The sequence below is a fragment of the Cryptomeria japonica genome, chromosome 11 (genome assembly GCF_030272615.1).
Source record: "Cryptomeria japonica chromosome 11, Sugi_1.0, whole genome shotgun sequence".
NCBI lineage: Eukaryota > Viridiplantae > Streptophyta > Pinopsida > Cupressales > Cupressaceae > Cryptomeria > Cryptomeria japonica.
The window spans coordinates 569,384,106-569,398,367 of NC_081415.1; the positions used below are offsets into that span (position 1 = coordinate 569,384,106).

Sequence of the window (14,262 nt, forward strand, 5' to 3'; positions counted from 1 at the left end):
ACATCCAGACATCATAACCTAAGGCAGACAAATAGGTTTCCATTCTTAAGCTTCAAGAGACATAGTAGGTGCCATCAAATATAGGTGTAGGGATTGACTCAAATTTAACCATCGTGTTCACAAACCAAAACCTACCCAAGCTAGAGAAATATTATATCACCAAGATCCTAGGGCTCTAATACCAATTGATGAACACAAATGAACCACTAAGAGGGGGCTGAATCAATGGTAATAAAAAATTGAATTATTTGAATGATTAAAACATTAATCATAGAACTCATGCAACTATTCTAAATAATAAAAAAATTAACAAGTAACAAGAAACTTATGGGTAGAGATGTTCAATTTATTTGCACACATACACACAAGGGAAACACATAACACTAGATATATTAGGAAAACCCATGGTGGGAAAAACCTCAGTCAGAAATGTTGTTGGAGTCTACTGCTCCAATCCATCATCACAATAAAATCATTGAAAATAACTTTAATGGGCACCAACCCAAAGGAGCACCAACCCAAAGGAGAACCAACCCAAAGGAGTGTCAGCCCCTCCTCTAAGAACCCACTCAAAGAAATATAATGAGTGAATTTTCAAATACAAATATACACCTTGTTAAATATAAAGTTTTGTAACACACAATTATTCTGCTCTTGAGATTGAACTGATTCTTTTATGCTCACAAGCTCTAATGTCTTCTTTTTTATCATAATTTTCAATCTTTATCCTCTACTCATGTCTTCTCCTTGTCTCTGCAAACAACTCTCCTTTTTCTGATCTAATCATTCCTTCTCTGCCTCTCACAATGTATATAACCCACTGTGTTATCTGCCACAACTTACTACTCTTTGATCTCAGATCTCTGCACTCCACCTCTGTGTTCTTCTCTATCTACTCTCTACTCTAGCTCTCATCTACTTCTTATCTCCTCTACGCATTTGAATATTCTACATACAATCTCTTCTACAATGTTATACTTTCACTGGAATTGTGTTGTTGACACCTACAAAATTAACTTTTTTCTCCCTCTTCTCTCTATTCTCTATCCTCTATTTTTGTAGATTTTCATCAGTAGTATGTCGGCTACAACTAATTTCTCTTTTTTGTAGTGCACACTATGTCCCTATCTCTGGAACTCACTTCTTTTTATGTCACAGACTTGTCTATTTGTCTTCTACCCTCTTCTCTTTTTCACACCTCGATATTTTATATAGCTCTTCACTCTGATCTTTTGGTCTTTGTTGCTCACTTCTATTATTTTCTCTTTCTACTCTACAACTATCTTCTATTTTCTACTCTCTGCTCTTTCTTTTTTATAACACTTATCTACATTTCACCTTCTGATTACTTTTCCATCAATCTTTTCTGTGATGTTATTTACTGCTCGGGCGTCATGTTATGTGCACCCACGAGAATATCTTCTTTGCCACCCTCTCTTTTTCTTCATTCCTCACTGTACTGCTTTTCACACACTTTTTTTTATTTCATCTTTTATTCCTCTTTATTTACACCCAGCTTGCTCATATCCAACTGCTTCACACATTACATTTACTTCACTTTATGGAAATCTATGTATTTCCATATTTTCCCTCCAAAGGAAAATAAAATAGAAAATAAATAATTCTTCTCAAGATGCAAAATGATTTACCCTGTTGGTTCATTTTGTCTAGTAGCCATCTAAATTAAATTCAGCCTCCTTACTTATTTTTGTAACTTCTGTTGTTCGGTTTGACCTGGTGCACAATCCCCATTTCAAAAAAATTATTTATTTATTATTATTTTTTAGCTACACCTCTGATCAACATTTACTCCATTTCTATTTGTTGTTTAGATTGAAATATTTCCTTTGATATGAGAGCATTTTGATTCATGGACCAATCAAAGGTTTTTATTGTCCACCTAACCTTTACTTGTAAGTTAGCCACATGGTCGATGGTGGGACCCAATAACAAATCCTTCTAATCACAAATGATTGACATGTGGAAGAAATCCACGTTGGATTCATGAGTTGTGCAAATGTGTTCCGCAGGTCGACTAACCAGCGCATTATGTGCTTTCACAATTTCGCAGAACACGTTAGTCAGTGCATAAACCTTACTATGAAATAGCAAAAATTAGAAACCTACATGCTATACACTTTCACTATTTTGCGGTTGTCATTAGTTACTGCAAAAAAATATTTGTGAACCAGTGATACTCCTAAACATGTATGTTATATGCATTTCCTATCTCATGTCACTGTTTTGCAATGGCTTTGTTTTGTCTGAGGTTTTTCCTTGGCACCGATGATGATGATAACCTTGTGTGTTATGCATAGTACTGTCACTTGTCACTGATTTCGACAATGATAACACAATATGTTATGTGCATATACTTTCTCCTGTCGCAATGTCACTAAAACCATTTGTGAACGCGAAGAGTTTATTGCAAAATAGAGAGTGATAACACGATGTGTTATACGCATATCGACTACAATAGAGTGTGACTAATATTTCATGTTAGTCAACTTGCAACCATACTTTTTCTGAGTTAGATGGTCTCACCCAATGCTTTCACCACACTTTGACCTATGTATTCTTTGTCCAGATGTACAAACTCCATGCTTTCCTTCTATATCCCCCTTGTTTGAATAACATGGTGTGGCAACTAACATTGCATTTAACTGAGTGCAACTAACATGATGTGTTATACATCTCTGCAACTGCACTTTTATGAGTTAGACTTGTTTGTTGAATGCATGTAGAATTTTGTGACCTACATCTTGTTTCTCCAATTGAAAGACCAAATAACACACTCCATGTTTTCTTTTTGTATCTACTTTGTTTTAACTAAGTGCAAGTTTAATGCTCATTCAGCTTGTTCAAACACAATGAAATATTCTCACCTTCCCTTTATGAGTTACCTTCTCTAGAACACCTCGGTCTTTTCCCTCAAGATTATCATATGGCATTGTTGCAGTACCTAGAACAATTTATCTTAAACTTCCACACAACGATTCTTCTGCCTTGATCACAACATCTCACATTGGACCAACTCTTTTGCATCTTCGCAATATTTATTGGCTAGCATCACTCAACTCTATCCATCCACACAATCTCTGTCAAGATGATCTTTACTCTAGGACATTCATCATTGTTGCATCTTCATCATTTCTATATCTCCGCTTTCTTGACCATTGCATCATCATAACTATTGACATCAATGAAAAAAATGCCAACAAAAATAGAGTGTTTCTAAACTAAACAAAAAAAGGACATTACATACTAAAATAGAATTTGGGAGAAATTTTCCCCACACATCCACTAACATGATTATCCACCTTGAGCTCTGTTGAATTTGACTAGTTGTTCATTACTCCATCTTGTTCTTGTTCCTCAATATTGCATTCTTCCCTTTGTTGAAGATGCACAATCTTGACTATATGAGGCTTCTGAAGTAACAATTGGTGAAAAAAATAGAAAACACCTTAGAATTTTGCAACCACAATAGGGGAAATGACATCCAAGAAGAGCCCTAATTCTCTTTCAAAAAACTTATAATTGTTTCTTCTAGACCTATTTTCATGATATCATATATTTTTACATATAAAATCTTCTTAAGATATTTTGTATGGAATAGACCATCTACCCATACTCTAGCCTCAAATAAATCATAGTTCTTGATTCCCTTATCCAATCCCTCCCAAAAAATAAAATCCTCTTTCACATATTACAATGCAATTTATAACAATAAAGCATAATCTTGTAGTAGATCAAAACAATTGAAGAGAAAGATGGAAATGACCTGAGAAGAATATTAAATTTGAGGAGCCTTCACATTAACAAAGTCTTCTCCAATTACAGTGATAATTGACCTCTCTTCTTTTCACAGCCCCATTTGAAGGTCCACTTGAGATGATCTCTAGTGAATAGACTGGATGTGAGAAAATCCTATTTTTTAAACAAGATTCCAATTATCCTATTGATTTGTTTGTACTCCATCAAGATGCCCTCAAACTGACAACATGAAAATAACTTGCAACAAAGAGATAATTTTATTAATAAAAATATGAGTTCAACCCTATTTTATAGCCTAGCCAACTATAACATTCATGAACTAGACAATATGCAATTTATTACAAATGTGAATTACATGTGAAAATGACTTTCGAGAAGTGATTTATATCAAACAATCCACCAAAGATTGAAAAATTCAAACCATAATGTATCCAAATCACTATAGTACACAAGTAGAATGAATCCTTGGCAATATTTGGTTAACCATATACACCTAGACCTTGATTTGAAATTGTAGTTTAGCTCATCAGAATGAGCATTTCCAGCATCAAGAACTATGACATCACCCTTCATCAGTGAGGAGGAAAAAGGCATCAACCACTGCTACCAAGGAGGAAAAGAGATGATGAATGTAATCCACCCTACATCTACAAACCAACAATCAAGTTATAAAATTATTTCATGGGAACGTCTTGTCTCAAAATTGAAAAAACCTCCGAATTGCACTAGCATCTTCATTAAAGATCAAGATCTCTCCATCAACTAGATGGCATTCTTATTTTTTCAACACATCAACCAACTTGTTTACTTCTCTCAATAAATGATTGATAATATTTTTTAAACTATTACAGCAAATTCTAAGCCTCTTGGAGGATACATTTTCTTTTCCAACTTGGAGCTTCAAACTTATTCGGTGCATATATAATATTATGCTTTCTTGATAATCTAAGACCAAATAGTATAGTTGAATCTTCCACCATATTTTTTGATCCATTCAGAATTATTGTTGTCCTTGCTCCCAAAATCATAGCCTCATGGTCTCTAAGAACACGATTGACACAAAGAACCCCTAGGTTCCCCTTCGGTGCTCCATCAATAATTATTTTGGTTTACTCAATATTTAGTGGTTTGCATTTGATTTCTTTCATATTGACCTTCTTACTCACAATATTAATGAGTCTTCCCTTGAAGGGAAGCTTACTGAATTTCCACTCATTGAGAACAATATTATCCAAAGAAGTGAAGCAAGAGTATATCCATTTATTCTTAAATGATATAGGCTCTCAATACTTCCAATATTGAATTCTCATTACTATGAAAAAAATCCTCAACATTGTTACTTTCTTTCCTAAAGATTCTTTGATTCTTTTCCCACCATATATTCTAGATTACAATGGCAAGTGCTACTTCCCAAAGGATTGCAAAAAATGTTTCTTTAAATAGTTTAGGAAAAGACTCAAAGACAAATAGTAATGTTGACTAGAGATGAGAAAACCAATTCAATTTTTTGAAAACCCACGACCAACATTCATATGGAAAAATACAATTAAGAAGCAAATAATCCTATGTTTCCACCTCCTTATCCCATAAAAAATAATTAATTAATGGAGTTGTATCTAGGGAAGCCAATTGATCACTATAGGGGATTTAACCTTTGAGGGTTAACCAAGCAAAGGAATCTACCTTTAAAACCTTTGCATTTCAACAATGAAAGGAAAGTCACCTAAGTTTATGAAATGATTTTTGTTTCTTTGGGATGTTATATAGCCCTATTTCACTGAAAAACTTGGTGCAGGGGTACCAAGTTCATCATATTTTGTAAACATGGTCTAGTAAGGTCTTTTGATAAATTTTGGTTTGTTAAGTCTTTTGTCAAGCAAAAGAGGTCATTGTAGACCATTTTGAATGTTGAACTCATTTAGAGAGTCATTTTGAGTTCTTATTATCATATTTTGCAAGATTGTCAAAAATGTTGTCATGAAAATATGTAAAATTACAAAAGTACAAAATGGGCAGTTGAAGAGATAAATTTGTAAAGCCTGGTAGTTGGAGAAGTTAGAAAGGGTGTATAAAGTTATAAATAAACCTCTTTTGAATCATTTGTACATGGTTAAGTGTGGAGGAAGGTGGTGAGGATTATTTTGAAGATGGAATAAATAAAGAACCTCATTTTCTTTGTTTTTCCATGCATTTATTGATGTTCTTTCATGTTGCACAACCATATATGAAATGATACAGGACTGCAACTTAGATAGTTGGATAGATAATTTAATTTCACACATTTTTTGTTTTTACCAGGTCAAAGGAAAAGGTCGTTTAAGTTGTCTAATGGTCAAATCTTTCAAGTTACCCAGTTTAGAAACTAGGTTTTTCTAGTGTAGCAGTCCATTTTTGAGGGTTATGTTCCAAATAAACCTTATGATATTTTGATATATGTTCTATAAATTCCAAATGGGTATCTAAAAGTGTTTTTTATATTTCTGATATGAATCCTATAGTAAAATTTATACCCAAAAATCATAAATTTGTTGTTGTAATTAGGCCTAAAGAGTAGATTACTAGTCTATTATTCATTGATGTGTTTCAAATAAACTTATACAGGAGCATCTTGAGTTCATAGAAATCTTGCATCAACCAAAAAAAAATTTCTTTCTGTTTTACTTTCTGTTTCTAGTTTCAACATTTCTTTCTATGTCTCGGTTTTGGCTCACTGGATCCCGTGGAGTTGGATTCTAGTTGAAGAATTGATTATCTTTCTTATTTCTATACCGCATCTCATTTGGATCATTTTCTAGCAAGTTATTTATATCATTTTCCTTACCAGTTGATAGTTTCTTGTTACTAGTTGCTTGGACCTATTTTGGTGACCTACCGCAACCCCTCCCAAAGCTTGCAGAGCCTTGGGTGTTGATTCTGATGTTCCTTGTCGTGTGGTCGACCTTTTCCCATAATCTACACTTGATACTTTGGATTTTTCAGAGGAATCACTTGGTCGAGGTTGACCTTGTTGGTTTACACATTAGGTCTTGTTCTTCAGGTTTTGATCCATTTTTGGGCTAACCGGATCCCCTTGGATCATATATATAATTGTAATTGCGCATTTGAATGTATGAATCGAAGAACCAAGTATCTATACTGAGCATAGAAGATAGATCTTAATATTAAATTTCCCGATAGTGGTCTATTATGTATTTTGAGCATGTTCTTGTAGGCCTGTGAGCCGAATGTTGTAACTCGGTTGGTTTTAATAAGTTTTCATGTTATAATACAATCTATAATGCATTTCCTCCATCATATGTTTGTGTTTCTATTGTGTTTACTCTTGCTAACCAATTTGAATTGATCTCTTTGACATCCCTCCTAACCGGTGATTGCTTCAACAACCATAGCCAAGTTTTTGATATGTTTTGTAATCCCTAAAAGGTTATTTGAATATGTAATCATTTTGTAGAGATCTAATCGACATCAAAAGTTATGCCCTATTTTTTTTAATTTGTGAGAGCTAGTAGAAATAAGGACAGGTCATGTAGAAAGCATAAATGTTGGAATAACCAGTGGGTTTGAGGATTTTTAATGGTTGGAACATATCATTTTTACTTGTTCTAAAATGTTCTCTTGGTTAGTGGAGTCTTGTGAACCATTGAGCCCTTGATTGGTGTTTGTAGCCTATGAGGCATAATGACCTTGTGAAGTCGAAACTTGGAGTTTGTGGAGAATGATGGGAAAGTTTTAATTGGGAATCCACGTCATTTTGAAGACTTCAAATTTCAAGGACATGTCCTTGAGAGAGAAATTTTCTAATATATTTGCTTGTTTTGGGAATGTGAGGAAAGAGATTAGCCCATTGTTGTGAGATATGCCTACATATTGGTGATTGGAATCCCACCTACTGCATCAATTGGTATTAGAGCTTAGAAGGTTTGGGAAAGATAATTTGGTGTTTGTGTAGGTTGAGAAGAGAACCTGGTTGCCAAAATACTAGGTAGAGAAGAGAAAGACCTAGGTGAGGCAAGGACAAAGTGGAAGCAAGGTTAAAGCAACTTGCTTGAAGGAATGGATTTGTTGAAGAGGTTTTCTTGGGCGAGTTTTCAACAAAGAAGAAACAAGAAAGGAGAAGAGAAGAAAAAGAGAGGAAGGGGATGTTGGAATCAATGAACGCTGAGAGGGGGGTGAATCGGTGTTATGCAAATTTCAAATTTGTTATTCTGATTCTTTAACTACCTGATGCATAATAAGGAAAGTAAAATGCAGCAACATAGAACAAATAACCATGCAACCATAACACCAATATTTTTACGTGGAAACCCAAAAGGGAAAAACCATGGTGGGATTTGAACCTGCAGTATTATTCCACTATGGCTAGTAGCGAAACAATATTACAGAAGGGGAATGCACTTGCATTCTGGCACACTGCCTAGAGCTCACTGCTCAATTACAATAATCAGGCTACAACCTTAGAGGAAGACTCACTGCCTTACAAATGTTTACAAAAGGATTACACTGATTTATGAACTGAAAAATAGCATCTAAATATGCCACAAATTAGTTCTGGTTAGGCTCAAGGTTATCTGTTATGACTGATGTAATGATCTTCTCTATTCTACACTACAACTGCTCATCGGATCATAAAAAATCAGGATGCACACCTGAAATTATGATCAATCACTCTTAAAATAATTGCATACACTACTACCGCTACCAAAGATACTAACCAAGTTGATCTTAAATATACGCAACAACAAAAATGATCTTCCACAAGTCGACTTCACCAAATATTAAAAATAAAATGTGTAGCTGCAAGTTGGCTTAGATCCTTTATCAAAACATATTCTGGACCCAAAATACATGATCACATGCTTCCTATAGGTCTCATCAACCATCTCAAACACATCACCAATCACTAGAATCAACTCTAAGAATCTGGTCACATGCTATTCCACCAAACATGAATAATACTCTTTTTTGCTGCCCTACCAGATATTGGATCTTCAATCAAGCATGGGAATCAACATCGGAGGGTGGATTTTCATGATAATATACTTCATATACCCAACCATCTAATCACTAATCATCAAAATGAAAACCAGATCAAATCAGTGGGTTGAGTTGCCATCAATGACAACTCCAAAGAATCTAAACATCAGGAAACACCAATCTTCACCAGAGTATCAACACAACATCAAATTCCAACAATCTCCCCCTTTGGCATTAATTGTAACACTGGTGAAAAATGATAAGTGCTCCAATCACTGCAAGCAATCCAACAATCTAGGTAATCTAAAAATCTCTATACTCACTGGCTGACTCCCCATAAAGATGTGCATTAATCAACATGGCTTACTCCATTTTCACTACTCTCTCTCTCCCCATTTGACATCAATGGGAAAGGGTGGAAATCCACCAAAACTTATGTACAAAAGAATGAATGAATCCAATTGAGTACATATACTTAAAGATGTCTAAGTAGGTCACTTTCAAGGTTTCCAAATATTGGTTCCATCCTCTCAGGAAACACTCCAAAACACTTATTAGGGCACTATATATGAATGCATGAATCTCAACACTCTAAAGATTAGATGGCATCAATTTTATTAAGGCGCTGATTGCATCATGTTGTGCTCTAAGTAAGGTTTCCATTTGGGGAATCAAACTTCACAGTTCTCCCACTTTACTCAATTTTCTCCTTGTCTTTATTCAAACTCTTTATTTTATTAGTATAATAAAAAATTTGTGCTTCAAGGGAACTTCAAAAAACTGATTAGGGTGCAAAATAAATGTTTGCAATAAATTTGGGCAAAAATAGACATGATTTGAAATATTACCACCTTCATTCAATACTTCCTCTACACTCTTCATAGCAAAATTTTGGCTCGCTCTGTCTCTTTCAACTTCTTTCAAATATTTTTGCAATCTCATCTCATTAAATCTTTTATGTATAGATTCATCTACAACCTTTTCTAATGATAAAATATGAGTGTTAACAACACTTAACATGTTCTTAATCTTTCTGGAGGGAGAAGTGCTAGAGTCCTAACTGAAACTAGGAAAAAGCTTCTCGAAAACCTCAGTTGCAAGAGAGATGACCTCTTTATCTTCAGACTGAGATTTCAACAAGTCTTCACTTGCCTTGTTCTGACCTTGAGTGGAAAGTTTCAAAGCTTTAATAGGGGATAAGGTGCCCAAATCCACTAGACCATGATAAAAATCATCCTCTACATCAAACTCCTTACCTTTTTTAGTGACATTGGCCACAATCATGGTTACCAAAGGTTTCTCTATTGGCTCATCACCCTTCTCCTTTTCAACTTCTGCACTCACACCCTTTTCACCTTTTTCTATCTTCTCAACTATCATCTCTGCAAGAACTTCTATCTCGGGAGGGTCTTGAGTAGCTTCACCAGAGATATCTACTACTAGATTATCAATAGGTTCATCTTGTGCAGCATCTTTCTCAACCGAATCGACAAATGGTTGATCCTTCAGACCACCAGAGACTTCAATACTTACTTCCGAAATGGAGGTTTTTTTAGGAATGTGTTCTACTAAGTGGGTGGCAACCTCTGCCTGATTTACCTCATATCTTAGCTCTAACAAAAAGTTTTTTCTTATTTCCTCTGTTTCTTTTGCAATTTCATTAATTTTACCAAGCATAATCTTGTTAATTCTCTTCTTTCTTTTGAATTTTTCATTTGCCAACTTCGATAATCTTTCAACTTCCACCCATGATATGAATGAACAAGTGTTTACTAAAACATACTCTTGTGTTTCTTCATCTTTTCTACAAGCAACATTTATCTGGATATCCAAAATGTCATATAATTCTTTAGGAATCTTAGATCATAGTTCAATCAAAGCTTTACTGAAGTTATTCATGTACTGAACAACTGCTTCTTCAATTTCCCTCTACTCCTTGTCATCAGAATTCTCATAGTACACAACAAGATTATTCAAATTTTCATCCTTTAAAATTTCATTCTTGATTTCTTCTAAGAATTTAGGAGGGATGATTTTAACCTTACCGGACTCCAAAGCTTTATCTATCTTAGATTTCTACTTCTTTCTTCCTCTAGCCTTTCCAGATGGCTCTCCTTGAGTCTTTGTCTTCTTGGAGGGTGGAGCATCACCGGATGGATCTCTAAATACTTGAGCATAAGTAGCAGTCTTTTTAACTTTTCGGACTTCCTCATCGAAATTTGTCTCCTCCTTTGCTGACACATACTCCCTTGAAGGCTTCTCCCTTTTCCTTTTCTCAACTCCACCAGTTGATACTATTGGCTTGAGCTTGGGTGGAGGTCCTAGTTTCTTCACTTCGAAGAGAGTTGTATATCTACTAGGATTTATCTTGGATTGCTTAGGAGGGTTTACTAGTTTGGGTTGTGGCTTAATTACATCCTCTTCTCTCAGTATATTCTGATCACTTTCCCTTTGTAAAACCTCCTTTGTCAATCCCATTTGTTCTGCAACAGCCTCCTCTTCATTTCTAATCTTTCTCTTTCTTGCTGACTCAGAGAATTGCTTATGCAAGGTGGGGTCTTTTTCCTGAATGTACCAAATATTTCTTCCTTTGGGTCTACCAACTGGATCAATAGGTGTTGAGCATATGCTTCAAGCATAATAACATCAACTTCATACCCCATGGGTATGATCCAAACTGGTCTTGGCTCAACCACTTCCATATGGCATTGATCCTTATCTACCATGAAACAAATCATTTTCTCATACTTCTCTACAATCTTCTTAGGGATTCTTTCTCAGGTTGTCATAGAGGGCTGAAAGGTCTTGAAATAGCCTCATAATGTGGGTATTCTCATTGTAGCATCACTTATGCCCCACAATCCTTCCTTGATTTGCACGACCATTGGTTTATCATATTAGGCCCATTGGACCTTCCCTTTTGTATTGAGGATCTCACTTAAGAAGTATAATGCCAAATGGATGATAAGGGAACCAAACTTGAAGGTGTTATTTTTATATTTCTTGATCTTATTTAAGTTACTCAACAATTTTATCAAAAGAACTTCACATAAATCATACCTTTTATCTTCTTTTAGGATATGATAGTCTGAGAATATTTCAGTACCATAAGTCGAGTTCTTCCTACTTGATTGATAAACCTTGTAACCAACTACCATTGATGCAAATCTGACATCATGCTCCAAAATGTCACTAATAGTCATGGCTCTACTATAAAACTTTGAATGGGTAGTGGCTATCATAGTATTATTTTATACCTTCCTCAAACTAGACACTTTACCGATTGCACTCAAGCATGTTACAACTTGAATCACCTACTTGGTGATCTTATAGGGCCTATCTAGCCACATTAACTCATCATGGACCCTTCTCAAGATATACCAGATCCATTTTTCTTTGTCAAATAATGTGAAATGCATGAACTGCACAAAACTCTTATCTTGAAGTATCTAATATTTTGGTTTTAGGTTTTCCAAGTTGTCCACCAAATGCATGCTATACAGGGATATCATATGAACTCTTCTAAGATCCTGAAGACCACAGTGGTTGTATGCCCTAATGTCTTTGTTATGAAGAACATCGTAGGGTACCAAGAAAAATGCTCCTTCTAGATCATCTTTGACGGACTTGAAAGGGTGTTTCCTAAAAACTGGTTTTGCCCTATCCTTAACCTCAACAACCAAAGGAGTAGCAATTGTGGGTGCAGATGCCATTTTGAGCTTAGGATTTAAAAACAGATAGCTTCACAAAATAGATAAAATGCCTTTTGATTCAACTGTGTGCAAGAAATCGCTTTTGGATCGCTACAAGCTTGATTTAGGATGCCAAGTCTCTTCTCTTGGCTTCTCTACATTTTTATCTTGATCGCATTGTGAAGAATGAACCTTTGAAATTCCTTTTTAACCTGTGAAAAAATAATTTTAGGTTGTAATAAATGCTTCAAGCTTTTGGCTTCTGGTTGCCTTGTTTTTCATGAAATCGCTCATCAAAATCTTAAATCTTCCGCCAATCTTCCAAATATCATCTGCGTACGTGATCTAAACCTTCTACAACCTTCCAAAATTAGTTATAGATCTCTGAAGAGAGGGTTTTATGAATCTACATGAAAAAATCCCCCTAAGGCCAAAAGGCCCTAGTTATTGGGTGAGGTCCCATCATCGAATTCAGGTGTGGAGCCATTATGCATATTAGAATCATCTTTCTTAACCCACCTCTTCTTATGTTGATCTCTGATTTACTCTACCTTTGTTTTGCCTTTCTCATCCAATTTGTTCTTGTTTAGCAGATCATTATTCCTACTTTTGCAATATTTTGCAAACTGATCTGATTTGTTGCATGCATGTCAAACAATATTTGTCTACAAAGGCATAGAATTCATTTGATTTGGTGTCAACCTGCATTGGTTAGAGATATGTCCAAACATACCACATGTAAAACATCTCTTATTCTGAAAATTGTTCATCATTTTGCACATGTTTGACTCGTGACCAAAATTATTGCATTTGAAACATTGATTGGTAAAGGTAGGACCATTATTCATCATCCCATTATTCATACTACTTCTACATTGATTTTTCATATAACAAAATCTATTGCAAGTAAAACATCTACCATTGAATTTATAAGCATTAGGTTGTCTTACAGAAGGATTCTTTCTCTACTAATGATTAGGTTTTGCATTGATTTGCCCAGAACCAAAGGATTCTCCTTTCTCATATCTAATTCCTGTTGTGTCTTTTCCATGTCTTTGTCTTTCCAGCATCTCATCAAGCATTGCTGAGCTAGCCTTGAATTTATCCTTGTAATCATTAGCAGTAGCAAGCTCATCCCTCAGAATTGTGATTTTTCTTTCAAGTTCTTGACCATTATTTTCGGATTGTGCTAGTTCAAGCCTCAACAAGTTTTGCATTTCTCTATCTTTTAGTGATTGAGTTAAGATTTCTTCATTCTTCTTCTGGTATTCAATCTCCTTTGTTAGTTTCATAACAACTGATTGCATCTCATTCTTCAAATCAACATTCTCTCTAGCAAGATTTTCACACTCATCAGTCTTGCCCTGACTTTCCATGCTTTGTTCTTCCTTCTCTTTCAGCTTGTCTTGTAGCTCCTTTCTCTTTTCGCTAGAAGTGTCTATTTGATCTTTCAGGGTTTCAATGAAGTCTTCAGCTGCACTCGGATTTCTTTTCAAGCTACTATTTTCCTTCATTTCTGCATCAAGATCTTCAAGTTCCACTGCAAGTTGTCTATGCAAATTAGAGTCCATAGTTTCAATCTTTCGAATCTTCCTCAAGTTGTTAGGATATCTTGGAGGAACTAGGCTTTGATACCAATTGTTGGAATCAATGAACACTAAGAGGGGGGGTGAATCAATTTTCTGCAAATTTCAAACTTGTTATTCTGATTCTTTAACCATCAAATTCATAATAAGGAAAGTAAAGTGCAACAACACAAAACAAATAACCATCCAACCATAACACCAATATTTTTACGTGGAAACCCAAAAGGGAAAAA

General features: G+C 35.0%; 1 protein-coding gene across 1 annotated transcript; it reads right to left on the reverse strand.

The window, feature by feature from the left end:
• Positions 1-9,807: 9,807 nt before the first annotated feature.
• On the reverse strand, positions 9,808-14,014 carry LOC131047082 (uncharacterized). Its single transcript, XM_057980910.2, has 3 exons — positions 13,769-14,014; positions 10,921-11,316; positions 9,808-10,572 (listed from the first exon to the last, which is right to left on the reverse strand). The coding sequence occupies exons 1-3, from the start codon at positions 14,012-14,014 to the stop codon at positions 9,808-9,810; spliced, it is 1,407 nt and encodes a 468-aa protein (XP_057836893.2).
• Positions 14,015-14,262: the final 248 nt, after the last annotated feature.